The sequence below is a fragment of the Urocampus carinirostris genome, chromosome 6, assembly GCF_059441175.1.
Source record: "Urocampus carinirostris isolate Australia breed hairy pipefish chromosome 6, RoL_Ucar_1.0, whole genome shotgun sequence".
Lineage (NCBI taxonomy): Eukaryota > Metazoa > Chordata > Actinopteri > Syngnathiformes > Syngnathidae > Urocampus > Urocampus carinirostris.
The window spans coordinates 41,579,013-41,605,907 of NC_142354.1; the positions used below are offsets into that span (position 1 = coordinate 41,579,013).

General features: G+C 40.9%; 1 protein-coding gene across 2 annotated transcripts; it reads right to left on the reverse strand.

The window, feature by feature from the left end:
• Positions 1 to 513: 513 nt before the first annotated feature.
• smarcd1 (SWI/SNF related BAF chromatin remodeling complex subunit D1) lies at positions 514 to 25,820 on the reverse strand. Of its 2 annotated transcripts, none has more exons than XM_088339029.1 (13): positions 25,593 to 25,820; positions 17,552 to 17,727; positions 17,235 to 17,277; positions 16,297 to 16,419; positions 15,217 to 15,339; positions 14,944 to 15,060; positions 14,054 to 14,155; positions 13,815 to 13,976; positions 8,971 to 9,068; positions 8,754 to 8,889; positions 6,245 to 6,367; positions 3,786 to 3,887; positions 514 to 642 (listed from the first exon to the last, which is right to left on the reverse strand). In XM_088339029.1, the coding sequence occupies exons 1-13, from the start codon at positions 25,776 to 25,778 to the stop codon at positions 589 to 591; spliced, it is 1,545 nt and encodes a 514-aa protein (XP_088195155.1). In that variant the 5' UTR covers positions 25,779 to 25,820; the 3' UTR covers positions 514 to 588. The 2 variants fall into 2 exon arrangements, with proteins under 2 accessions (XP_088195155.1, XP_088195156.1); XM_088339030.1 differs by lacking the exon at positions 25,593 to 25,820 and adding an exon at positions 19,134 to 19,289.
• Between the last annotated feature and the right edge of the window lie 1,075 nt (positions 25,821 to 26,895).

The window sequence follows — 26,895 nt, forward strand, 5'->3', positions numbered from 1 at the left end:
CCATCAAAAAGGTTCAAATAATTACTACAGTGTTCACGCCGCACAATTCTAATAGATCTTTTAATCATCGATTTAAACTCATTTGTGGCTTGGCTGTAATCAATTTCAGATGACTGATTATTCTTAATCATAAATACAGCATCTATCTGGGCATGGACAAAGAAGAAGAAAAAAATAGGTAAAGAGGTATAACTTGACTTCACATCCTTCTGCTCACTATATACAAAACCTATTTAGGCTAGAGGTACTTCTACAAGCTACTTCCTTGGTCATCATCCGTACTGCTTAAAACACAAGTACTGATATTACACAATTCATAGAGGATTAACTCAAACAAACAAAAAAAAAAACGTTTGGCAAAAAGCAACTGAGGCATGGTTAAAATATGGAACTCAATAGGACTTTTTTTTTAAAACGCCATTTTGTTTTCAGTGTGGCGCTCCTTGTCATGAGACCAGGAATGTTGGGAGGCTAAGACCCCCCCAAAAAAGACAAAGAAAAAAAACAATGTTACTTGCGCTAAAAAAAAATTCTGATCGATAATAAATGTAGTCAAAACCTTCCATGGCAGCCATACAATCAATTTCTTTAGGTGTTCCTGATTCCGAGTGCCTGCTCCAGTTCCTGTCGCCTTTGCTGCACCTGAAAGAACATTCAAGTTATTTTTCTTCTCTTATAATCTTTTTCCTGGCTTAAATCAATACCAAGGATGAACGAGTACCAATATCAGTGTATTGGAAATGTCTCAAAATGTAGTCGCATGTTCATAACATCACAAATTCAGAAGTAGAAATTATATGAACATAAAAATGTTATAATATTATATTAGCCACTCCTTTGCACATCTGTTCTCCTCTGCACTATCGCACTCCAGTGTTATTGTTATTGTATAGTGACTTGTTTACCTGACTGCCCATTTTTCACATCTGGTTAGCATCTCCTCTTGCACTCTTTGCACTACCGTATAATACTATACATAGCTATAATTAGTATATTATTAGTACTTCAATACTCCAACTCAATACAACATTTGATTTATATCTGTACATTCAAGGAAACTGTGCGGGTCAGATGTATCGGCATTTCGTTCTGTATACACGTGTACAAGAATGACAATAAAGTATATCTGAATCAGAATTAGATATATAAATGTGGGGAATTTAAATGATTTTGCAATCTACATCAACAATGCACCATGTTCAGAAGACATGACATTTTAAAGTACTGAAAGATTGAAATATTTAAACCAAAGTCTTATATTAAACATAGCTAAAGTTAGGATAATGTCACTTAGTAAGAATGAGTGAGGTTTTTTTAACCTAATCTGTGAGTGGCATCAAGCGTTGTGTAATGTTGAGAAGTGAGATTTTCATTTAGTGTATCCAGGGTTCGTACACCTTTTCATGGCCAAATTCAAGCTCTTTCTAATCCCCTTCAAAGCCAATTTTTCAATTTCACCCTTCCTAATGCACCTGCAGGGGGCGATGACACATCTCATGACAACTCCATTAAAACTACAGTGGAACCTCGCTAGTTCGCGGTTCCATTTTTGCAGGTTCAGAGCTTCGCGGTCTAAAAAATACCTTACCTTTTCAATAAAAGACTTGAGCAAGCGCGAGCTTATGTCACCTGAGGACACGGTGTGGACACTCTTATTGTGAAGGGGAGGGGGAGGCCCTAACACAATGCTGAGTCATGGTGAGCTACCGCTTCGCTCACCCCCCCTCCTTTAACTCCTCCCACCTCACCCCCCTTTTATGTGGCGCTCAGTTTATCATGGAGGAACTTTTCATCTTTTCATCTCAAGTTTGACTTTTCTATACCAAAAGCGAATTGTATACCTGTACACGTTTTTTTTAAGCATTTTTGAAGGGGCGCCGCTACTTGGCGAATTTTCAGTTTTCGCGGGTGGTCTCGGTCCCCATTAACCACGCTAACCGAGGGATTACTGTAATACCAGCTGCCGCTAGTCACGAGGGAAAGATAAATGCATTGGCAAAGCGAAACCACCAGAGCAAGTGTGTTGGCGTCGTTTTTAACCCCTTAACGTTTTGGCGGACCCCCGGCAGGCTGTTGGAATCTTGATAAACAAAATAGGTCTGTACGATGTCACTAGTCACCGAAGTATGCAAGTATGGAGCGCTTACACTATTGGGATTCAAGATGTGCTGATCATTTCAAAATGTACTCATGACAGAAACATCATGAACTGTCTGAAACGAGATACCCAAAAACTAAAAAAACTCACCAATAATGTCCTTTGGTAGTCTGCTACAGAAATATAAAAATCTGCCTAAAAGCATTTGTGCAACATTGGACTTTCTTTAGTGTAATTAGTTCCAATAACCACATAATTTAATTTGACAAACAACACTTGTAAAATTGTTTCTAATAAGGCGGTTAGCCTCCGACCTTTTGATTGACACCACTTTCGAGCAATACAGGGATCAGAATGGAGATTTTCATTTTCAGCTGAAATAGCCAGGGTCCAGGAATAAATCAGGGCGGAGCCCCCCCCAACAATGCGGCCAATTTTTCTAACGGCCGCCAGGGTGCGCCAGAGCAATAAAGGAAAGAGTGAGACAGTCGGATTTTGAATTTGTTTGCTACGCAAGAGAAAAAGTGAAAAAGTCGGAATGCCTTTGGGGTTCAAAAACAGCGGAAATCCGCGGATCCGCGGAAAATTCTGATCCCTGGCAATAGCAGGCTTTTATTCACGGTCCATTGTCCGCATGAGCTTATAAGATCTTGTAATGATAAAACCACCGAGACCAACTTCTTTAGCTTGATTGCCTTAACCAGTAGTAACAGATGATAGATGATGATTGACACGTTGGTTAGCAAACAAAATTCTGAATAGAGTACACAGATATTCACTTTGTATTTAATCGACCTCAAAATAAATGTGTGCAACGCCACTCATGATTCATTTTTATGCACCAATATTACGCGCGACTGCAAAATCATTAGGAATACCTTCAAAATGTCAAAAAATGGGCCTATTAAAATACACTGTTGCAAAGGTTTTAGTGTTGCAAACTGATAAGTATCCAAATCGCCACAATTTTACAGGAACGTTAAGGGGTTAGTTAGACTTGTTTTATGTTTTCATTTAATGTGTGGTCTAATGAGTGAGATTGCCTATAAACATTGCAAAAATTTCAAGCTTGTACAAGCACTTCACCCAAAATTCAAACAGTTTTGAAAGCTTTCGTCTCTCTAACACTATCTTGGGAGACATGTTTAAAAGAACTGTATTATGTTGTTGTCGTCAAAAATAACAAATAATTCCAATTTGTGTGTTTTTGCCATTTATTTTTAAACATCGTTCATTGAAAAAAGAAAACTGGTATCGGTACAGGTCAAGAATAGCAAGAATTTAGAAAAAAAAGTTATGCATTCCTAGATACATGTGAATCTTTTTGTAAAATAGTAATGATTTATTGTATACAATGAATCGTTACATTCATAATTACTTTTGCAACAGTGGGGGAGAGCTTTTACAAAATAAATAAAGAAGTCTGTCATGTGAACGCTCATCGTTTATGTCTATCAAGTGCAGAGCTATTAAAACAGCGACACCATGTGGCACAACACTACAACTGCAGTTACAATACGGAGCTGCCGCCAACAAAAACAGCTTGGCCTTATTGGGCAGTGTCAATGAATCTAGTTTGCTGGAAGTGGCACCCAAAAAGCATTCGCTGTCCCTTTGCGATTTGAACACAAGAAACACCCTGTTTGGAATTGTGTGTGACCTCCAAACAGGATGCAGGAGCTCTCACCTTGGAGTAGAAGTAACGGCACACGGCCTCCTGAGCCCACGGTTGGTAGTAGAACTCTGCTCGTCTCTCTTCCTCGGGGTTGCTCACCACGTCAGTCATGGTCTGCGGATAAGTAAGAGGAATCATTGACTTGTCTTCGTTGAAGCTTGATGCAGGCCACAAAAAAATTTAAAACGCAAGATTATGTCTTATTATTTTTCAGACCAAAGCATATTGTGACACTCGGTGCACTGAAACCACGACAGGCAACAACTCGTGAACTCCATTATCATATTAATTATAACAATGGCAACGGGGATTGAACCTGGATCGAATCCAAACTACCGAGCCATTCAGGACATAGTTTACGTACAAAAGGCCATAGATCTTATTATTAAATCCTCTAACGGCACCAGATGGAATCTTTTAGAGAAATGATTTAAAGTTGACACAAAATTTTGTTTCCCTTTTTTTGGTCAAATTAAGCATTGTAATTTTACAAACGGGATTTGAATATGTGCAGCCATGCATTCAATTATACATTTTAGGATGAGCAAATTATTTCCCATAATGCTGCTGTCTTCATTAGACAGTTGGCATTGAAATACTGTATTCAAGTAGTCCTCAACCTTTTCTGTACCACAGACCGATTTAATGTCTGACAATATTCTGGCAGCCCAACCCAATAGTAACATCAACAAATTGGTACAGTGACTAAAAATGGTGTGATGACTTTTTTTCATGTATTGTCTATCTCTAGTGGATAAGATAAATTCCCGTTTCATCCTATTTTTGCAATTGGGATCTGCGATGTATATTGACTGATCAAGGAATGAACAAATACAGTAATTTTGGTACTTTGAGTGCAAACGTAGCACTTACTGCAGTTTTAATTCTATGCACTCGAAGTCCGGTGCGCCTTTTTATGGAAGAAATATAACAAAAGACAAATTTTTGCGGGTGCGCCCTTTAACCCGGTACGCCTTATGGTGCAGAAAATACAGTAGTTTCTACACACAGAATTGACGGCTCAGTTTGTTTACGATATGATTGAATGGCGCAGAGAGGCTTACCGGCTGCTCCCCCATTAAGTTGAATGATATTGAGCGCGTCACACTTGGTTTCTCTCTTGACAGGAGAACACCGTGGCGTGGCGAGTGTGTTTCTAATGCAATCAAAAGTTGCCACTGTGCCAATACTGAAGCAACAGAGCATTTAATTCACTCTAGTAACTAAAAACCTGTTTTCTGACACCGGTACTACATTGTTATACGAAAAACTACTGTATTTTCACACCCATAAGTCGCACCTAAAAGTGTCAGATTTTCTTCAAATTGTAGGGAGCGCCCTATCGGGCAGTGCCCTGTCTCTAATGCAGAGCGGCAGACGGAGACCAGTTAGGGTTGTGCGCAATCTCCCGAAAATGGGAGGACACAAGTTCAAACCTTGGCTGAGTGAAGCTTTACAACATTTTGGATGAAATGTGATGTTTTTGTGAGATCGTTCACATTTACAACTCATTGCGACTTCCATGCGTCTCCTGTGGCTTTTAAGCGTCTCTTGTTTGACTGCCATCCTCTTCCGCTAGCACGCAATGAATTGTTAGCAGAAGTGCTTATGGATGCTAACACCGTAGCATATCTAGGAATTTGAAAGTTATTGTGCTACTGGAGGCTAAAGAGTTGAATTTTGGGGGAATAAAACAGAACAGTAAAGCACGGAGCATTTACACCTTGTACAGACGCTGCCCTACTCTGGCCGATCGTTGAATTTGTAAGTTTCTTCATTGCTATATTTTGTATGTTTAAAGTTTATATAAGTATATTTAAGGCTTGTTGTATAACTAACCTGTATTGTTTTGTACCAAAAAAAATAAACATTTTGTAAAATAATATGCTCCATAAAGATAGATAAAGTTAAATTTAACTTACTTTTGGAAGAGGTCCTCCTCCGTGGTAAAAAACATTTTTTTCAACCGCATCAAACTTTCTGTTTCCACTTTCGTTTTAAAAGAAACGTCTCGCTTCTTCTTTACACTCTACACCAACCATATCTATTGGATGCACGAGATACTAAACAATACAACGCCAGTTCTTAGCGCGCTAGCGATACAGTACAAGTTTGCACGAACCAGGTAGCAGATTTCTTCTTCGGGGTGGATGCTGGGTAACCTCTTACAGCGCCACGCGGCGGAAAGAAGCACTTCAGTAATGTCTGGATATTTTTCGACACCCCGGAATTTTTTCTCATTTGTACGGTTGTTCGCAACTTGAATGTTCGTTAGTAGGGGAGCGTCTGTATGCGCGAGGGGAAACAATTCATGCAAGCCGAGGCACCCGCGCCCTATCGAACGGGTGCGCCTCCAGCAGTGATAAATTCTAAAATGGAACCAATTACGGAGACAGTGCCCTTCCACACGGTGCACACTATGGGCGTGAAAATATGTTTAACAGTCCTCTACTTCTGATGTGTACAATCACCTTGAGGTCCCTGCATTGAGACTGCAGCCAGTCATTGATGAAACCCTGAGGATCTCTGGCAAAGCTGAGCATGAACTCTCGCTGGGTCTTCAGGTGGTTGATGGTCTCAATGGTTTCGTGGATCTGGCACATGGGAAAAGGAAAATTACAGTGCAGCCGGTACACAAGCTGTAACAACGCTGCCAAGCCTCTGGCATCATATTCAAAATGACTTGTGGCACCAATGTTGCATCAATAAAGGATAGAGCAAAGTCAGGTAGTAATTACGTACCCCATTTTCCGGGACTATTAGGTGCACTTAAAACCCCCAAATTGGCCAGAAATCTAAAAGTGCGAATATATACAGCAAAATATGACTGGAAGTGGAAACATTATATGTGTGCGTTACTACACCGGGATTTACGGTTGACTACCGTGTATGTCCAATGGTTGGTCAATCAAAAACACAGTGAGAGCAACAGCAATCAAACCCAGGTCGTGGCGGTGAGCGTGCAAAAACATTACCACTAGACCACCAGTGATACAGATGACCTACGAAAAGGGATTTGATTTTATCTCATTATCAAACCATTTCATGGTGCCAGAAATGAATGTTAGAGAATGGAGAAGACAGTAAATAGGCCTAGAAGCTATAGACACAAGTCAACTTTTGATCCATTTAAAGAAACACCGGATAATTGTTTCCTATGCAACCTGGGTTCAATGCCCATTTGCATGTTTAGTGATTTTAGCCAGCATCAGTTTGAGTGATCGATTATTGCACTAATAAATACCGTAAGTGTACAAAAACAATGGTTAGAAATGAATATGGTAGCACTTAATCAAGTTTTATTTCCATGCGCCTTTACATATGAAAAATATATGATAAGACTATTTTGGGGGCCTGCGCCTTATAATCCTGTGCTTAAAGTGCAGGAAAATATGGGTTCTTTGTTATTCTAAATTCGCAGGAAAATCCAACATATTTCTTCATGTTGTCATTTTGAGATATGTGTTTCGGAAATTAATGAATTGAATTAAATTAGAAATACGGACTTAAACCAAGTGGAAAATGTGATGCACTGTGAATACTTTCCGGATTTACTGTATCTTGTGATTTCTGCATATAAAATTACATGCTTGAGGCATTGAGCTAACAAAAGGTGGCCGGACATTTCCGGACAGACGAGAATGCAATCCACATAAAGCTGTCATTACGCTGCTTTTCATCACTGCAAATGTCAGGGCAAAAACATAAAAATCATGGACCAGCCAGGAGGAGCTGCTAGTCTCAAAGTAGAGCACTTTCTTATAATGACTGCTGGCAGGAGGCAAGCGGCCCTGACCCACCTCCCATCAGGAGCATATTTGTACAAAATTGGCTTCAGTGTGCTGGACACATCTGTTGCTGTGACAAATGCGTCTCCAATGGCGGTGCGTCTTCACACCACATTTAAACTGGTGGGGAAGTCTACTTTCTGCTTGATGTGCTGTGTTATTTTTTGCAATTTTCGTAATACACTCATTGGACACCTCATTAGGTACCCACAGTGCACACTTAGCAGTACACTTAAAGAAATGGGCTCATTGGCGTAATCAAACTCCCTAAGTACCCTAAATGCACCACAACGTAGAGCAACGTTGCCTGGAACAATGCATCTCGGAGCAAACCAGTCATACACCAGTATTTAACAGTACTTTGTTTTTTTACAGAAATTATACCCCTTTATATATATATATATATATATATATATATATATATATATATATATAAGAACGCATGGGCTGCATTTTAATATAAAAACGTTCTCATTTTTGAAAATAAAATTAGCCTAGCCCTAATCAAGTATCAAACAGGATATGGGACATCACAACCTACTTTCTTAATAAAGTTTAGCAATATTACTTTAGCATAAACATTATGTGCACAAAAAGGTGAATTTAGCGAGGAAACTTCAGACAGACTATTCTTTCCTGGACGAATGAGAAATTATACTATTCGCTAAATTATGCAGCCGTCGCTGAATGCAGTTTTTATAACAGCAGACAGTGTGCTCTTAGCACATGAATGTCTTAGATTTTCTTCAAATTGTGTGACGCGCCCTATCGTGCAGTGTGCCCTCTCAGTTTGTTGTAAGGGGGACGTAATAAACGACACCACGAGAAGGCTAAAGGGCGAAGTATGTAATTGAACCGCTGTACATCAATGTGAACCGGCCATTCAAAATAAGGCTTCAAGCGCCGTGGGAGCGATACAGACCCCATTTTCACTCAGAGTGGAAGGCAGCACCGGGCGGGTTACGCAAGTTTAATCTAGTTACAAAAAAATGTTTCATTGCATCACCATATCAATAACAATAAAGTTCAATTCAATTTAATATCACAGCAATTGGCAACTCGTACCTGATCTATTTTTGTGCCACATTTGTCTATATATTAATTACCAAAAATGTTTTTGTTTCATCACGGACTGGAGCTTAAGCGACAAAACCTTTGCTGAATAAAAAGTAAATGGCTGTAGAGTAATGACCTTGTTGTCCAAGCCTGCTATTTCTTGCTGACTGGCGGTTGAGAGCAGGAAGGAGTTCATCTGAGTCTTGAGTGTGTCATCAACCTCCACGTCAATATCATAGCACGCTGTCTTCTTTTGATCATTGGGGTCCACGCTAACACAAAGCATAGGGAGCAGATTCAGTATACACAATTTTCAGGAGAGGTTTTATGATCTGCACTAGGGGGGTAACAACCTGATAACATGGTTAATAATGATGGGCTCTGGAGGCATCAGCAGTGCGTGCAAGCGCTGCGGGATCTCAGAAAACTTCATCCTCTGGGTCTCAAAGATCTGCAGATATAAAACAGGTTCAGTGAACATTCTGGCAATTCTAAGAAAAAAAGCTGAATTGCCTGACAGCATGACAACCTAAAACCACAAATTATGCTTAAAGCGAGTAAAAGTGGCAAGCGGAAGCGCTGTGACCGGGGAAGGAAACGAGGTTGTCGGGCCGGGCTAACGGCTCGGATGAAGGCTAAACCCTTCAAAACGCCTCTACCATCCATTTTCCTATCCAACGTCCGCTCCCTGGACAACAAACTGGACCATCTACAAGTGGAATTCTCATCGAACCGCGAGTTGACGAACTGTTGTGCTTTGATTCTGACGGAGACATGGCTAAACTCATCTATCCCGAATGACGCGGTTAGCATTGTGGGGCTAACTGCTTTCCGCGCTGATAGAAGCGGCGAGCTCACCGGCAAAAGCAAGGGCGGCGGTCTATGCATTTACACAAACAATAAATGGTGCAGAAATGCGAAGATAATCTCGAATCACTGCTCACGAGACATTGAACTTTTGACGGTGATCTGCAGACCGTTTTACTTACCGAGGGAGTTCAGCGCGACCATCATTACGGCCGTGTACGTGCCCCCCAGCGCTAATACGAAGGAGGCAATGGACATTCTCTACCGAACTGTGAGTGAACTGCAGCATGCTTATACTGAGTGCATTTTTATTGCGGCGGGGGACTTTAACCAGGCCAATATGAAAACAGTTCTCCCGCATTTCCATCAGCATGTAAACTTTGCTACAAGAGGTAGGAACACATTAGACCTGGCCTACACAAACATCAAAGGTGCATATAAAGCAGCCCCCCGCCCCCACCTAGGCTCATCAGATCACCTTTCTGTTATGCTAATTCCTGCATACAAGCCCCTGCTTACAAGAGAAAGACCAACAGTGAAGCAGGTGAGGGTGTGGTCTGAGGGGGCTATGGAGGCACTACAAGACTGCTTTGAGTGCACTGATTGGGACATGTTTAAATCGGCTGCCACTTACAACAACAAAATAAATATAGATGAGTACGCCATTTCTGTGTCAGCCTACATCAGTAAATGCGCAGAAGACGTCAGCAATAACAAAACTATATGCACCCGTGCCAATCAGAAGCCCTGGATGACTGCTGAAATACGCAATCAACTAAAAGTACGTAACCTTGCCTTTAGATCTGGTGACAAGGAGGCGCTGTTATCAGCGAGGGCTAACCTGAACCGTGCCATCAGACTAGCAAAGCGAACGTACAGTCAAAAGATTCAGGAACGTTTCCTCAGCACAACCAACACCAGGGATATGTGGAAAGGCATCCAGGCCATCACCAGTTACAAGCCAAACACCACCCCAGTGCAGAACACTAGCATGGACTTTCTGAATGACCTCAACAATTTCTTTGGTAGGTTCGAGGCACACAACAGCACCCCTGCAGTGAAAGCGGCTCCAAATCAGGACGAAAGAGCACTCCACCTGGACTCATCTGACGTGAGGAAGACCCTGAGAAGGGTCAACACAAGGAAGGCTCCAGGCCCGGACAACATTCCGGGGCGGGTACTTAGGGAGTGCGCTGATCAGCTGGCTTGTGTACTAACAGACATTTTCAACACCTCGCTAGACCAAGCCAAAGTACCATCATGCTTCAAATTTGCCAACATCATCCCAGTGCCAAAGAAAACCCAGATCTTATCACTCAACGATTACCGGCCCGTTGCACTGACTCCTATCATAATGAAGTGCTTCGAGAGACTGGTTAAAGAGCACATCACCTCCAGTCTCCCCTCTTCATTCGACCCCTTTCAGTTTGCCTACAGGACAAACCGCTCCACCAGGGATGCCATCTCCTCTGCGCTTCACCTGAGCCTGACACACCTAGAGGAGAAGAACACCCATGTGCGGATGCTGTTCCTGGACTTCAGTTCAGCATTCAACACCATCATCCCACAACATCTGGTAGACAAAATGGGGCTTCTGGGTTTCAACACCCCCCTGCGGAACTGGCTGCTGGACTTCCTCTGTGACAGACCCCAATCTGTGCGGATAGGTCAGAACAGTTCAGATGTCATCTACCTCAGCACGGGCTCCCCCCAAGGCTGCGTCCTAAGCCCCTTGCTGTTCACCTTGATGACACACGACTGCGTCCCTAGGTCCGCCACAAACCACATCGTGAAGTATGCTGACGACACAACGGTGGTGGGCCTCATCAGGGATGACAACGACCTGGCCTACAGAGAGGAAGTGGAGCAGTTGGTGGGCTGGTGCAAGGACAACAGCCTGGTCCTGAATGTTGACAAGACTAAAGAGATCATTGTCGACTTTAGGAAAAACCAGCCCAACCATGCCCCACTTTGCATCAACAACAAGGCTGTGGAGGTTGTCAGCAGTATCAAGTTCCTAGGGGTGCACATCACAAACAAACTCACCTGGTCCGTGAACACTGCATCTCTGGTTAAGAGGGCACAGCAGCGCCTGTACTTCCTGCGGAGGATGAGGAGAGCCCACCTGCCCCCACCATCCCTCATCACATTCTACAGGGGCACCATAGAGAGTATCCTGACCAGCTGTATCTCTGTGTGGTGTGGAGGCTGCAGCGCTACCGACTGGGGTAGTGTGAGGAGGGTAACGAGGACAGCGGAGAAAATAATCGGGACTACACTTCCCTCCATTCAGGACATTGGCCAGAAGCGCTGCTTATCCCATGCTAAGAACATTACCGGGGACCCCTCTCACCCCCATCATGGACTATTCACTCTGCTAGCCTCTGGGAAGAGGTACTGCAGTGTGCGGTGCAGGACCACCAGGCTCCGCAATAGTCTAGTCCCCCTGGCCATTAGACTGTTAAATGGTCAATCTAACATATAGTTAACTTAAATCTAAACGGCTGCTAATTTGACTTTTGCACTAGTGGCAGTTTTTTTTTATAGCTTGCCACTCCTTGCACATTTGATCTCTGCACTATTGTTACTTACAGTGTTATTACTTACAGTGTTATTGTTTACAATATAATGGTACTGTGTACCTGACTTGTTAACCTGACTGCCCATCTTGCACATCTGGTTAGCGTCTCTTCTTGCACTATCGGCACTATGGTAAATAACACAATACAGCTTTATTTATATCTGTACACTGAAGGACACTGAGGGAAACTGTGGGAGTCAGATCCATCGACATTTCGTTCTGTATACACGTGTACTAGAATGACAATAAAGTAGATCTGAATCTGAATCTGAATTAATGTATTTTCACAGCCATCGGGCGCACAATGTTAAAAGGCGCAGTCTTTGTAGCTGGGTCTATTTCTGTATTTAAGAAATACACAGGGCGCACCACAGTGCCCTCTGCCGCGGCTGCATTACAACATGTTGCATAGCATACAAGTGTGCGTATCTAAAAATACAGTAGGAGCAAAACAGTTTGGTTGCAGTTTATTTAAGTATTGATTACAAAGTAAAACACAGGTATAAAAACTTGTCATAGTTTTTCAGCTTCCTCCACTTGCAAACAATCGATTAATTCTCTTGCGGCTGCTCGGTTTTCATGTTCCTCCGCGTAGCGTAGAAATCCACAAACCATTTCAGAAGAAAACACGGAATGCATTTTAGGGAGGGTAAGTGAGATTTTGAATTTAATTAATATTTGGGGCAATGTTCACTGAAGTTTCCACAGGTCTGAGCAATCGCACAAGGTTTGTGAGCAATGCTTGGAGCAACGGTGAGCAACATCAATACTGTGTGTAGCAAACAATCATTATCAAATATGTCCAAAACACGAGATCAAATAAAATTACCGTTTGCTGGATTCAGGCAATGGCGCATGTTTTTTTTTAATATTAATGAATTGGTAAATGCACTAAAACTTGTAAAGGTTAAACAGCCCGCAAACGTGTTTTTTTTTAAAAATCCGGTCCCCTTAGGAAAACTCATTTTCACTGACTGAACCGGGGGGTACAGTCAGTGCTGTCGTAGCAGAGCGTGCACCAAATGACTTTTATGTGAGCCTTAGTCATCAAAAAAAAGTAATGCCACTTCTCCAAAACATGAAACAGCCATTTTATTCAATATACTATTACATTAAAAAAATAACTCAGAAGGATGAGCTCAATCTGCTGCATCTATTTAATTTTCAGTTACACTGTCTCCACGAAAGAATGCAGTTGGGTAGCGACTTAAAATATTTGGAATTTTATGAGCAGTTGTGTTACAAATTAAATTAAAGCAGCAAACAATTGCAAGCATTCAAGTGAACCATGTCATTTAAAGGAACCAGAAGCTAATGTACAACCTTAAAATCCCTATTACTAGAGATAATAAGAAACAGGCACAGATTGGTGAATTTGTTTTAACTAAAACGACATTGAAGCAGCCGGAGTGTTTAGTCTCAAGAGTTCAACGCGTGCTGGGACTGACATCCATGCAAGGACAAAAACAGCCAAGCAAGTGTGCTGCAAATACAATGTTATGCCTGCTATAACTCTCAGCTCCGTTGGACCACACTTCAGGCCACAGATAAAACTAAAGCTACACTGCAACAGCACTCGGAAGGAATTCTGAAACCGAATGCTTTACTTTTCAACCAAAAAGAAATGATCAGACTAACTAAATGTTGGCCAAATTTCTCCTTGCTACAATTACTTCGCATGTTTTTTCTGAGATGATCATCAACAAACAACAACAAAAACAAAAAATACATTTCGGCAATGTCTTGCATATTAAAACATTGGTACAAGTGTTGCATACTTAAGAGAAATAGGGTTGGAATAGTGCCTACCTGCTGCAGATATTTGTCACAGTTGATGAACTCTCGCTCGTGTGGATCCTGCAATTTATGAGTCTTGACATACTGCCACAAAGCCTGGATGATGACTGGCCGTGTCTGGGTGTGGATACCGAGCATGCGGGCTAATCGAGGGTCCAGCTTGAACTGAGGAGGCTGTGTTTTCAGAAACAATTTCATGGTCAAAATGGAGTCGATTGAATTTAAGATAAATAGTGTGGGCTTTTGGGTACCTGGTAGTCCAGCATAAGCAAGACTGTGCAACGAACTCCCACATCGCCGGGTCTCTTTACCTGGAATCCATCAGTCTCCTGGGTGGTTGCAGTCCTGTGCCACTAAAGTGGTAAAAAAGACAACACTTAAATTAAATGGGAAAAAAATGTTTTAATGTAATCTGCTGGCAATAGAAGTGCCCCAAAGATGGTAAATAGGTGACTCAAAGTTGATATATTTGTAACATTGTCATGAAAGGTTTGAAAAAGCATGTTTAAAAGCCAGCTTTTTTGGTACTTTGATAAAATTACCTCGCAAAAAAAGATGGCGCATTAGCTTAATCACAATGTTTTGCCTTTGTTTTATCAGTTTTGTTGTCTTTAAAATATAAATAATCAAGCACATATTGACTCAGATAAAAATGCCACTGATAAACCCCAAATTAAGGTCATCCGATTATGTTGTTTTTTTCCAGACAAAAGCTGAAGGGGATTCTTGCCAACACCAACTCCTTTTTTCAAACATTAAAATTAATTCCACCTTTAACCAAGACAGAGTTCCAGCTAAAGCAACAAAAACATGTTCTTCAAAGGCAGATGTTTTGCTACTGACAGCAAATAACATGTTACAAGAGGTTGATGGATATTAATTTAGGAGCATTGACGACCTAACCAGGAAAAAAAATATAAAACATTCTTTGCACTAGTTAAGAGTTTGTAAACGGTGCAATATCAAACCAATACACCACTAAAATAAAAAAATAATAAAGATTAATGATTGTAAGGACATTATTACGATTAACAAATAGACGAATTTACTTGAACTCACACTTTAATAAGAAAAAAACGTTTTATTTTAAAACTGGAAGTTTTAAATAACAATATCTTAAAGCAATTTCGTTTTATCTTACCTCCACTAGATGATTGTCAGGACCATAAAGGTCCTTGTCCAACTCAATCACAAGAGACTTGAAGAAAGATGAAAACTTTCTCTTCTGCTTTGTGGCTTCATACTTGGATACAGCCGTCTACAAAGTAAATATTAGCATTACTTTAAAGGCTGAATAAAATAAGCAACACAGCAAAATGTCACTGCAAAATGGTTAGACTAAAAAAAACTGTCATACTGAAATAGAGTTCTGTTTAATGAACACAGCGAGATGCTATTGTAAACAGACTCTTACATCTTCGAGTAAACGCCCCTCCACACGGAGCTCCCAGGATGCAACAGTCCCCTCGCCATCCTCAGCGTCTGGTTTTGCTGGATTGAAAGTGTTTGATATGAAGATCCGAAGCTTTCTCTTTTGCTAAAGGAAAAGTATGAAAAACAAATGTTACATCATTATTGATGTTAAAACCAAGAACTTAAACTTGGGCACTAGCTTAATGAAATACTACTACAGAAACAGTATCAAGGAAAACAGTCAAAACCCCAGTAGCCAAAATACATCTATTTTGAAAATTTTACAATAGGACACACTGTTTTAAAAGGCAGTCTGTGTGGCTGGTTCTATTTCTGTATTAGCGTAAAGCACGATAAGGCACTGGTGCCCTCTGCTAATATTTGGGAAGATAACTGTTCAGCCCCACGTAGAACAATAACTTTCAAATTGCTAGATATGCTACGGCACTCGCATCCATGAAAACTTCCGCAAAACAATTCGCCCATTGCGTGTAACGCTACGTCTACGCTTCTGCACATGCGAGACAATTGTGGCGTTCATACAGGATATGCATCAAGTCACAGGAGATTGCATTAAAGTAGCATTTAATTGGAAATGTGAACAATTTCACAAAAACATTGGATTTCACCCCAAAAAATTTGAATTGAGCATTAAGCTCTCCAAGTTGAGCCTTAATAACCGCCCACACCTCACCCTTTAGTAATCACGGAAATGTCCTCAGCTACATAGGCCGTCTTACATCACCCTGAACAATTTGAAGAAAATACGAGACTCTTATGTGCACTTTATGGTTGTGAAAATATGGCACTTTAGAAAAAAGATTGAAGTGCGAATAAGACATACACTTTAAGGGTGATGTAAAGCTGCGATTCTAAATGTTATTTAGGGGCTCAAGTGGCATCAAATTGCATGGGTGCTGTGCAATTTTTTCAAAACGGTAACCAATTACATAACTGTGACATTTAAACAAAAGTTTGTGCCAACAATGACTGACAATTTGTAATCCTTTTTCTTTGCAAATGCTGTGAAAATTAGCCTTAATACTAATTTTAAAATCCCCACAATAAATAAACGTCAAACCTTAATAGGCCTCTTGAGGGCCTCCTGGATGTCCAACCTCTTGCGCATGATGGTCTGATCCAGCTTCCTCTCAAAAGCCAATAGATCCATGTAAGCCTGAGACTCTGGGACAAGTTCCCTGATCTGAGACAAGGAAAGGGGAACAGGTATAAAATAATGGCAAATAAAATAGGCTCGTTATAACCAAACTTGATTCCCTCCTCAGTTTCATAAGTATTTAAAGGCCAAATTATCTCATTCATCTTTAAGTGTTCTATGGTGCAGATTGTGTCTGGATAGATTTTTAATCTGCGAATCCCCAAAAAGTGTAATGTTCACATCAGCATACTTTACAATGTCGATATGAATTGATGAACGATGACATCCCGATATAACTAAATGAAATTGGGATTTTAAACAGTGCCTGGATAACCATTAGGAAGATACTAGAGGTTAAGTGTAAGCCAGTTCTGCTATGGATCAAATACATTGCACTAGGTGATCATGTCTTTATGCCAAACTTGGGGAAATGTGTTTTTTAGCTAGCTATCTTTTCTGCCACAAACAGGGCTAATTATTTCCACGCACATTAGTAAAGTAAGGTCTGCAATCAACAATTTGTGTAGGGGAGAAAAAACAATTTTTAGGGGAGGTTTGCTGCAGATAATTTACTTCAACCCTCTTAGCAATTTCATTATTTAATACATTTGAATATTTTGTTGGAAAGATTCAATGACTCAAAATGGCATGGCTTAAATTAGGGAGCTTTAATTATTTTTTTTCCTGGTCATTTTTACTTGTTTTTCTAGTAATTTCATTTGATCTGGTTTCAGGAAACAATGAGAAAACTATGAGATGACATTTTTCCCCTCCACATTTTGGAATTATCTATTTCAAGGGAAAAAAGTCAGTTACACCCTATCAAATCAAGTGTGTTGCCCAATAGGGCTGCGACTCACCCTCTGAGGTAGAATTTTATCAGCCATCTTCTTTTTCTTTGTACTGTACAAAACACAGTCATGTCAGAAATGGGGATGCTGTTGAGTATTGCACAATTTTAATTTTGCCAAACATTTTAAAGTCACATTAACTCTTAAAAGCAGAAGCTTGTTTCACTTCAAAAAGTGATGCATTACTAAATTAAACAGAGCAATTTGTGGGACGGTATCGATCAGCTGAGTGAAGTTAATACCGAAATTCATCCAATCCCACCATTAAACGCCAGCCTTTTAAACATACCATGCATCTGCCTCTAAAGGTATTGATTACTACTTACTGCTGGTTGCGGCTCTGCTGCTGAACCTGCTGGATCTGCTGTGGGGCTGGCCTCTTGCGAGACGGGTCCATCACACCTTGCATCCCTGGGCGGGACACAGGGCTACCGCCGTATCCTGGGGGGCCCATGGTGGGGCCCTGTGGGGTCATACGACTGGAAGGAGGCATGCCTGGTCTCTGCATTGGGTAATAATAAAAAAAAAAAAAAAAAAAAAAAAAAAAAAAAAAAAAACAAAGGGAAGAAAAAACATCAGTGTTTGACAAAAATGCTGGCACACAGCACTGATAGATATAGAGTACAATCACAACAACGCCAACTAGCTGCATTTGAACAGCTCATAACATACTAGTAGAAATTCATGAGCTATCAATTTGGAAAAATATTAAGAAAATGATTATGAATTAATTATTGTAATGGTCTCCAAAACAACTCTGATAACCGCCTTTGCATTGCATTGGAAATAGCACTTCTCAGTAAATTATACCATTGCTTTTGATAGCAATGGGGTGTAATTGCCAAGCAGCCCAAACCTTGTACTGTATTTTACACTTTAAGATGCACCTTAAAAACCCCAAATGGACAAAAATCTGAACGTGTGCTTTATATAGCGCAAAATAGGGTGTATGATATTGGATGTGTATACACTATTTGTGTGAGATAATCCATGAGGTTTTACGGTGTAGTATCGCATTTGTGCAATGGTTGAGCAGTCCAAAAAATTTGCTGATCATAAAAGTAAGACCCAGGTTGCGGTGGAGAGAGAACCAATGTTCAACACTAGAACACCAGTGATGCAGATGACATACGAAAAGGCTTTTGATCTGTTCATCACACTATGTTTACTCAGGGTGCCAGAACTAATGTTAGGGAATGTAGGCATGAGAAATGTAGCTCTGAAAGTCACATTTAACATCCGATACACCAAATATTTTCCTTGGTTTGATTTTTTTGCGCTCATTCATATTTATGGAAGACTTCCTGGTTTCGCCATCTCCAACATTGCTTCCTCCACCCTGAGTAAAAAAATAGTGGAATGACGCAATAAAATTGAACGTCTTTTTAAATGTTGTCTAGGGGTTGGTTATCGGCATTCCTACTGCCGCGACCCGGGTTCGATTCCCATTGCACACACATTTTTCAACTACTCAATCATTGCACTAAAATATACCGTAAGAACTGTATACAGAATACGCAACGGCTATACGTGAATACCGTAGCTCTTACTGTGGTTTTTAATTCCATGCGCCTTGTATATAAATACATTTATGACAAAAGTCTATTTTTGGGGATTCTGCCCTAAAATTCAGTCTGCCTTCGTGTGGTTGACTAATCGTAGTACCAGAAGCAAATAGATATCTTTTCAACACCGTTTAAAAACCTTTAAAACTTTAAATCACTGCAAAATATTTAGCTGTGAATGAATACTAGTTGCAAACCCATGCAGTGAGAGTTTTGTCAGTTCTGGCATGATGAACAAATTATGCGGGTGCAATGTAGACGCTCACATATCAATTGAATCCTAGCCTAAAAACAAAACTTCGCAATCAGACAAGTTCAAACAAAAACAACCACCTTCACTCACCAATCCATGGGCCAAAAACTCAAAGAGACGACTTCTAGTATCGGAGAGCATGAGTGAAAAGCGTAAATGTGACGGTAAACGCCAAATCACAAAAATGGCTGCTGTCCCCAGGCAAGAAGGTGCCGTCGGATGTAAACTTCACGTCAACAATGACCGGCTTATCGAAACGCGCCGCCTTTTCCCCCCCACGCAGGGAGAGAGAGCGCCCACGCTTCGCAAAATGCACGCACATCTGCGCGGCCTTGAAGTACCCAAGAAAAATTGAGTTCAGTGCTATTCAGTGCTGCTGGCTTGAATGAAAGCAGTCAAGGATGCTCGGGATACAACACATTTTCAGCAGTCGCTTGTCGCTAGGCAACCCACACTTATTGCAATTGTGGGCCACTGATACACTATTTGCGTTAAAGCTCTAAATACAAATCCTTGGGAGGAGACAATACTTCGGACAATTTTTTCCTGCAAAGAAACTTGCAAGTAAAGAGAGTTCGCTTTAGTGAACGTGAACAGAAATAGGCATTGATTTGAGCTGAAATGATAAATAAAACCATTTAAATAGGATAACAGGAAAATAATAGCCAAATGAGTTTTAGAAATATAATTTATTTTTGCGGCCATAAAAGTCTCCGATTTTCCTCAAATTGTGCGACGCGCCCATCGAGCAGTAGTTTTGCTACTGATTTAAAAAATAAAAATACACACACTAGTATAGTTGTCTGTGTCGTGTCGAAAAATGCACCCCCTTCCCCAAGAGCTGTCCACCCTCGTGCAAACGCTACTAAAACTTTGCGTCTAATTTTTGGGGGGTGTAATACAACAGTAAGACAAAGAGCATTTGCAACTTGTATGGGTGAGGGGAAACATTTCATAAAAGCTGAGAGCACTGGCAGCCTATCTTGCTGAAAGCAGTGTCAATCGAAGGGTCAGAGGACATACTGGAAATAATTTTATGAGTCTGGACATTTTTATGAGTTTTTGGAGTGACGAATTACAAGAAGGAACATCGAACAAAGCAGACAAGCTTTTAAGTGTTTTTTTTTTTATCTGCTGGGATTATTGGAGTAAAAAATGGTATACTGTCGGATTTTCTGGATGGTCCTTAATGCAACAAAGCCATTTTTGCGGACATTTCATGAATTTGATGACGACTTATTTGGTAAGTTCATAAAAATGTATTTTGCCACCTTAGGGCCCGGTCACACAGCCGTTTGCGTCTGTATCGAGGCTGAATCACGGCCAGAAATTTCTGCCTGTGAAGCGGACGCTATTGGACGCTTTGAGATCGCCATACAGACGAGATACAGCAGTGCTTTACACGCGGTCGGAATTTCACACGCGGTTGGCAGCGCGAAAACGTTTTGCGCTGCTCAAAACTTTAGGGCACGGTCACACAGCCTTTCACGGGCGTATCGAGGCTGAATCACGGCCAGAAATTTCTGCCCGTGAAGCAGACGCTGTTGGACGCTTTGAGATCGCCATATAGACGAGATACAGCAGTGCTTTACTCGCGGTCGGAAATTCACACGCGGTTGGCAGCGCGAAAAAGGTTTGCGCTGCTCAAAACCACGTGTTAACCGCGGGCAGCACACGTGGTACACACGAGGCAATGACGCGGAAATGACGCGGAAATGACGCGGAACGACGTGCTATGGCCGCGGCCAGGGCGTGGTTACACGTGGGTAGGACGCGAAATTTCATCGGGTAATCGTGGGTGGAGCACGGTCATAGCATGTTCTGCGCCTGTATCACGGTGTTATTACGTGAAATTAGCGTGTTACGCGTGTGATGGTCAAACGCCTTTCTCCGCGTATATACAGCGCGATTTGCCAAGCACACGTCAGTTGTGCTCGAGACGTCAAGGGGTGAAAATGGATCCCCGTCACCGTAGTGACCTCGTCTTAATCCATTTTCATTTCTTGACATTTATTTTCATTTCATAACAAGATAATAAAATCAAAATGAAAAACTATTACAATAATAACATATTGGCTTCTTCGGTGCCATAGCTTGAAATCTTGATCTTCACGGGACTGTGTCTTGAGCGGTTATGATTTCTACAGCCGGGGCGGCAGTAGCTCAGGAGGTAGAGCGATCGTTTTAGGATTAAGGGATCCCAGTTCGAATCCCAGCTTGTCCGTGTTACATGCCGGAGTGTCCTTGGGTAAGACACTGAATCCCCAATACCCCCAACATGGCTGCACAGATCACGGCCGTTATTGGGAAATGTGAAGCACAATGTAAAGCGCTTTGGGAAGTCATTGACTTGAAAAGCGCTATATAAATGCAGATCATTTCATTTCATTTCATTTCATTTCATTACAGCCCGGTGTTATGCGGAGAAATGCATCCCTGCCGAGGTTTGCATCCCCTCGCTACTACAACCACTTTTACCTCGTTCTATCTCACTTTTAGGGAATGTAATGGCGAACATATAACCAAATCCACTTTGTCTTGCATTTGTTGGGAATGTAATACAACATAAACCATTCCGTCTTTGTTTTTGTTGTGAACGTAATCGAACGGTAATGCACTCTACCGTAAACCTTATTATGCAGAAATAAGCTTTATGGTAGAGTGCATAACAGTTTCAATACGAGCGATTTGAATAGAAAAAGGCAAAATAAACATGTTACCTGCTCAAAAGTGATTTGTATACGGCGTGCATTACCGTTCGATTACATTCACAACAAATACAAAGACGGAATGGTTTAAGTTGTATTACATTCCCAACAAATGCAAGACGAAGTGGTTTTGGTTATATGTTCGCCATTAAATTCCCTAAAAGTGATATAAAAGTGAGATAAAACGAGGTAAAAGTGGTTGTAGTAGCGAGGGGATGCAAATCTCGGCAAAGATGCATTTCTCTGCATAACGCCGGCTCGGCAGCTTTTATACCCGTGGTCCACACGAGAAAATGACGCGGAAATGACGCGATGAGGAAGCGGAACAGTCGCCGGCGTCTGTTTTGCGGGCATACCACCGATGAACAGCGGATTGGCCAATTTTGCGCATTTTCCATCGCGGGCAACCATGGGCAAAAAAAAAAACAAAAAACAACCCGCAAAATTTTACCCGCGATACAGACGCAAACGGCTGTGTGACCGGGCCCTTAGATGGACTTTCCTTGTTGCTAGCCGTCTGTTTAGCCCCACAATTCCAGTTTATAAACTTACAAGTAAAATATTTTCTGTAAGCCGTTGGCATCTGAAATTGTGATTTACATATTTTTCGGCTAATTGCAGGCTTTGTTTTAAGGTCCACAACCCGCATTAGCCTATACGGGCCTGTAATGCCAAAAAGGATTCTTTACCTCTGAATAACTTTAGCCAATAGTGACCGATTCAAAGGATGCTTGACACAATAAAATTCTGAATAAATCGATATGAAGGTGTCCCTATTGTATTCAATATAAACCCAGGAATGAGTGTGTGTAACCCCTACTAGTGATACATTTTACACACTATTTTAATGCGCGAGTGTGAACAATCATTGACACCTGGAAAAAGAATTAAAAAGCTTCAACTCTTTGACAATGTCTAAAAAATACACAAAATGGAAAATACACACAAATTTTAGAGTTGAAAACTGGTCGTTTCTAAATGGCTACTTATGGAAACGTCTAAACCTACCCTCATAAAAAATCTGTAAAATACAATGTTTACTTTTTTTAGATTGTGATCAAGGGGCAGCACGGCGGCGCAGTGGTTAGCACGTGTGCGGCACAGTTCTGAGGTCGTGGGAACCTCCTAAGTGGGTTCAAATCCAGCCTTACTGTGCGGAGTTTTTATGTTCTCCCCGTGCTTGCGTGGGTTTCCGCCGGGCACTCCGGTTTCCTCCCACATTCCAAAAACATGCATTTCAGGTGAATTGGCCGGTCCAAATTGTCCTTAGGTGTGAATGAGCGAGTGAGTTGTCTGTCCCTGTGTGCCCTGCGATTGGCTGGCAACCAGTCCAGGGTGTCCCCTGCCCACTGCCCGATGATTGCTGGGATGGGCTCCAGCATCCCCGCGACCCTACTGAGGATAAGCGGTGCAGCTGATGATGAGATTGTGATCAAATTTGACAAGGTACCAGGTAAGTCTTCAAACTATTGTTTCACCTGTTTTGCAGCTAAATGACCAATGCAGGCATTTAAGTGCAACAAAAGAATCAAGTGAGAGTAAAAACATTTTATTTCTGTGTGTTCTAAATAAGATTACTCAATTTAAGTAACACATGCAGTAACTATTTCAGTTTGGGACAAAACTTCCGAGTCTTACCTTTCAAAAGAGCCCAAAACAGTCAATAATCTAAAATGGTTCGAGAACAGCAAGTTATTTTGTAATGTCTTAAGATTACGTTTGGGCAAATTTTACAGAAACATCAATGGTTCAATTATATGATATTTAACAATTGTATTAATTAAAAATCGAATTCAATGTAATCAAAATATATGATATAACGAATACAATCATTAGTTAATCATTAAGGCACCTATCTAAATATTTGCAGGGTAACTTTTTAAACATATCTGATTCATAAAAAAAGCTTCGAAGCATCCTGATGGGTTGTGATTAGTTTTGGACAAGTAGTGAGGAAAGAGATTACACGGAAACGGGAGCAAAATGTTTTAGACCAGGGGTGTCAAACTCATTTTAACTCGGGGGCCACACGATAGAACAAACATTCTGTCGGGGGCCGGACTAGTAGATTAAAGAGAAAGAAAAAGAAAGATAAGGAATTAAGAGAAAGAGGGAGGGAAAAGGAGAGAGGCCGGGACAAAGAAAGAGAGAGATGGAGAGAGCATGAGAAACAAAAGATAAAAAGTCATGAGAGAGGGGGAAAAGAAAGGGAGAGGAAGAAAGAAATCCAAAGAGAAATACAAAGACAGAAGGAGGGAAAAGAGAAAACAAAGCGCGAAGGGTAGGAAGAGAGAAAGAGAAAAGAGAGAAAAAGGAAAAAAAGAAGTTAAAAAGACACAGAGAGAGAAAGAGACAAAGAGAGAGGGAAAAGGAGAGAGGGTGGGACAAAGAAAGAAAAAGAGAGGAAGAAACAAAAGAGATAAAAAGTTGTGAGGGTGAAAAGAAAGGGAGAGGAAGAAAGAAATCCAAAGAGAAATAGAAAGTCAGAAGGAGAGAAAAGAGAAAAGAAAGTGCGAAGGGTAGGAAGAAAGAGGAGAGAAAAGGAAAAAGAAGTTGGAGCAAAAGAAGTTAAAGAGAGAGAAAGAGCAACAAAGGAAGAGAAAAGAGCGACACACAGAGTGGGAGAAAAGGGATGGAAAAGAAAGAGAGAGAAAGAAATACAAGTACAGTGTCTTTGTTCAAGGCACCTGGCTTTGGCAACATCAAGTTGACATATTTCAACCTGCAGCTTGTTTTACTCTTGCGCTTCTCTGAGTGTTATCTCGCGGGCCGCCTTTTTGACACTTGTGTTTAAGATGATCAGTTTGAGGGTGGAAAAAATACTTATTGTAGTACTCTGCAGTGTAAACTAAAGCTGCTCGAGGGCCGCTACTATAATGTTTAGAAGGCAAAGTATAGAATTTAGTTAACGAAGTAATTGTGAGAAAAGACACATAATGTTATTTCCAGATCAGGGGATGGTGTAATAATCAGGGTTGGGTAGGGTTACTTTAACTTAGTTACTTTCAATTACTTTTGGATTACTCCAATACCAAATATGCTAATAAAAGACAAATGAAACTAAATATGAATCAAATGAGTACATTTTGTGCAGGCTTGGGGAGTAACGGAATACATGGAACGGCAAAAATGATGTTGGCAAGCTGTTTGGATTTATTTTCATTTTGTTTCTGTCGCATTTTAGGTTCGTTTTGCCGGATATCAAAGAGATCAAAGCCAGGAGAGAAAGCTTACCACGTGTTGTGAGTCATCATTTTATTCATATTTAGTTTCTTTTGTCTTTTATTAGCATATTTGGTATTGGAGTAATCCAAAAGTAATTGAAAGTAATCCAATTAAAGTAACCCTACCCAACCCTGCTCTTTAGAATATCCAAGTAGCAGTGTACACTGTTCGCAACGTGTTAACGCGCCATTCATCGACGACTCGTTTACACAATATTATCGTAGATAGGATTAATATTTGAATATACCCAAAAATCAATGATCTTAAAACTTTTTAAAGAAAATAAATTCGATAGTCCCGTCGCTCAGAAAACAAACAAAGTATAATGGTAAAATTAGCCACGGCGACGAAGCTAGTCACTTTAGCTGCTAAGCTAAATGGCTAGCGGAAAATAACGTCGAGAGGTGAATATAGTTAATTTTGAAAATAATAACAATGGAGTTTTTTAAGAGTTCACTAAAGTTAATTGGTGCGTTATAATGTTACAACCAAGATATCTAGGAGATAATGACAAAAAGTTGCTAATTGTTAGCTAGCCGTGACAAAGCGCTAGTAAGGGGCTTTGTTCTCGCGGACGAGCTAGGCGTCATCATGCGAAGATGGAACGATATCTCACCGGGTAGCCGGGCCCAGGCATCGGAGAGCGATACATGTGGTTCTGCGCGGCGGGCGACGGTCCCATTCTTCCCGAGGGAGTGCCAGGGCCCATACCTGGCCCTGCGCCCGGTACCGGAGGTCCAGGACCCATTACGCCTCCCCCAGCAGCAGTCGGTGCCGACTGAAAGCCCCCTCTGGCCGCCATCTCTTTGCCGACTCTGTGGCCGCCGGTGCAGCCAGGAACTGAGTTATCGCGAGAGTGATTTGGGGGTTTCGAATGTTACAGCGCTCTCAGCGGTGAGTGGTGGCACTGCACTAAGTCGGTTGTTTAACCCTCATGGTCCACATTCAACACTGAACTCAGGGGTGTTGACAGTGACATATTTAGACCCATTTGTTTTGAGTCATAAACAATTAATAGCCTCCTAGAGGCCTTTTAATGAATGCACTACATGCTGTGCGTATCTATCCATACATCCATTATCTGCACCACTCATCCTCAGTAGGGGTGCAGGCAATGTTCCCTGTAATTTTCCATGGGTCTGAGCGTTCACACAAACAGTGAGCAACCATAATCCCAAGTGTGGCAAGATAATTAATTATCAAACATGTTCAAAACTTCACATCAAGTTACATTTTGCTGAGTTTACGGCAATGCAAATTTGTTTTTATCTTTTGAATGAATTGACTCATGTACTATTGCAAAGGTTGTACGGCCTACAAATGTCTTATGTTCTTAGAATTCTTTCACAAGATATCCATTTCTTTTTATTTCCTGGTATATTTTGTCGCATAGTATTAACATTTTTGAGGGCTTATTTAGTTGGTTGTAAGATACAGAACTGTACTTAATCACATTTTTTAGTGGAAGTACAATGTTGTCAACAAGATTCACTCGATATAATTGGAAATTGTTTGAATGCAACACAAACTTTTTCTTCTTTTTTCTGTGTTTTTTTCTACTTTTTAAAAAAAATTCCTTTAAAAAAATTCTCATTGTGTTTCTTTTTCCGAGCTGTTACTTTTTTCTTTTTGTTCTCTATTTACTTTTTTCCTACATTTCTTTCTTTTCTTTTTTTCTGGCTTTTTTTCTAAATTTTTCCTTCTTTTTTCCTCTTCCTTTTGTTTCTTTTTTTCAGCTTTTCACTACTTTTTCATTTTGGTATTTTGTTCTTTTTTGTTCTATTCCCCCCTTCCTTTAAGTCATTTTGTGCATAATTTTACATAATATTTGGTCATGTAGGGATTAAAGAAGCAAAAACAACCCAAAGAGCCGTTTAGGACACGAAAGAGCCGATTCCTTTTAGTGAGCCGAGCCTAAG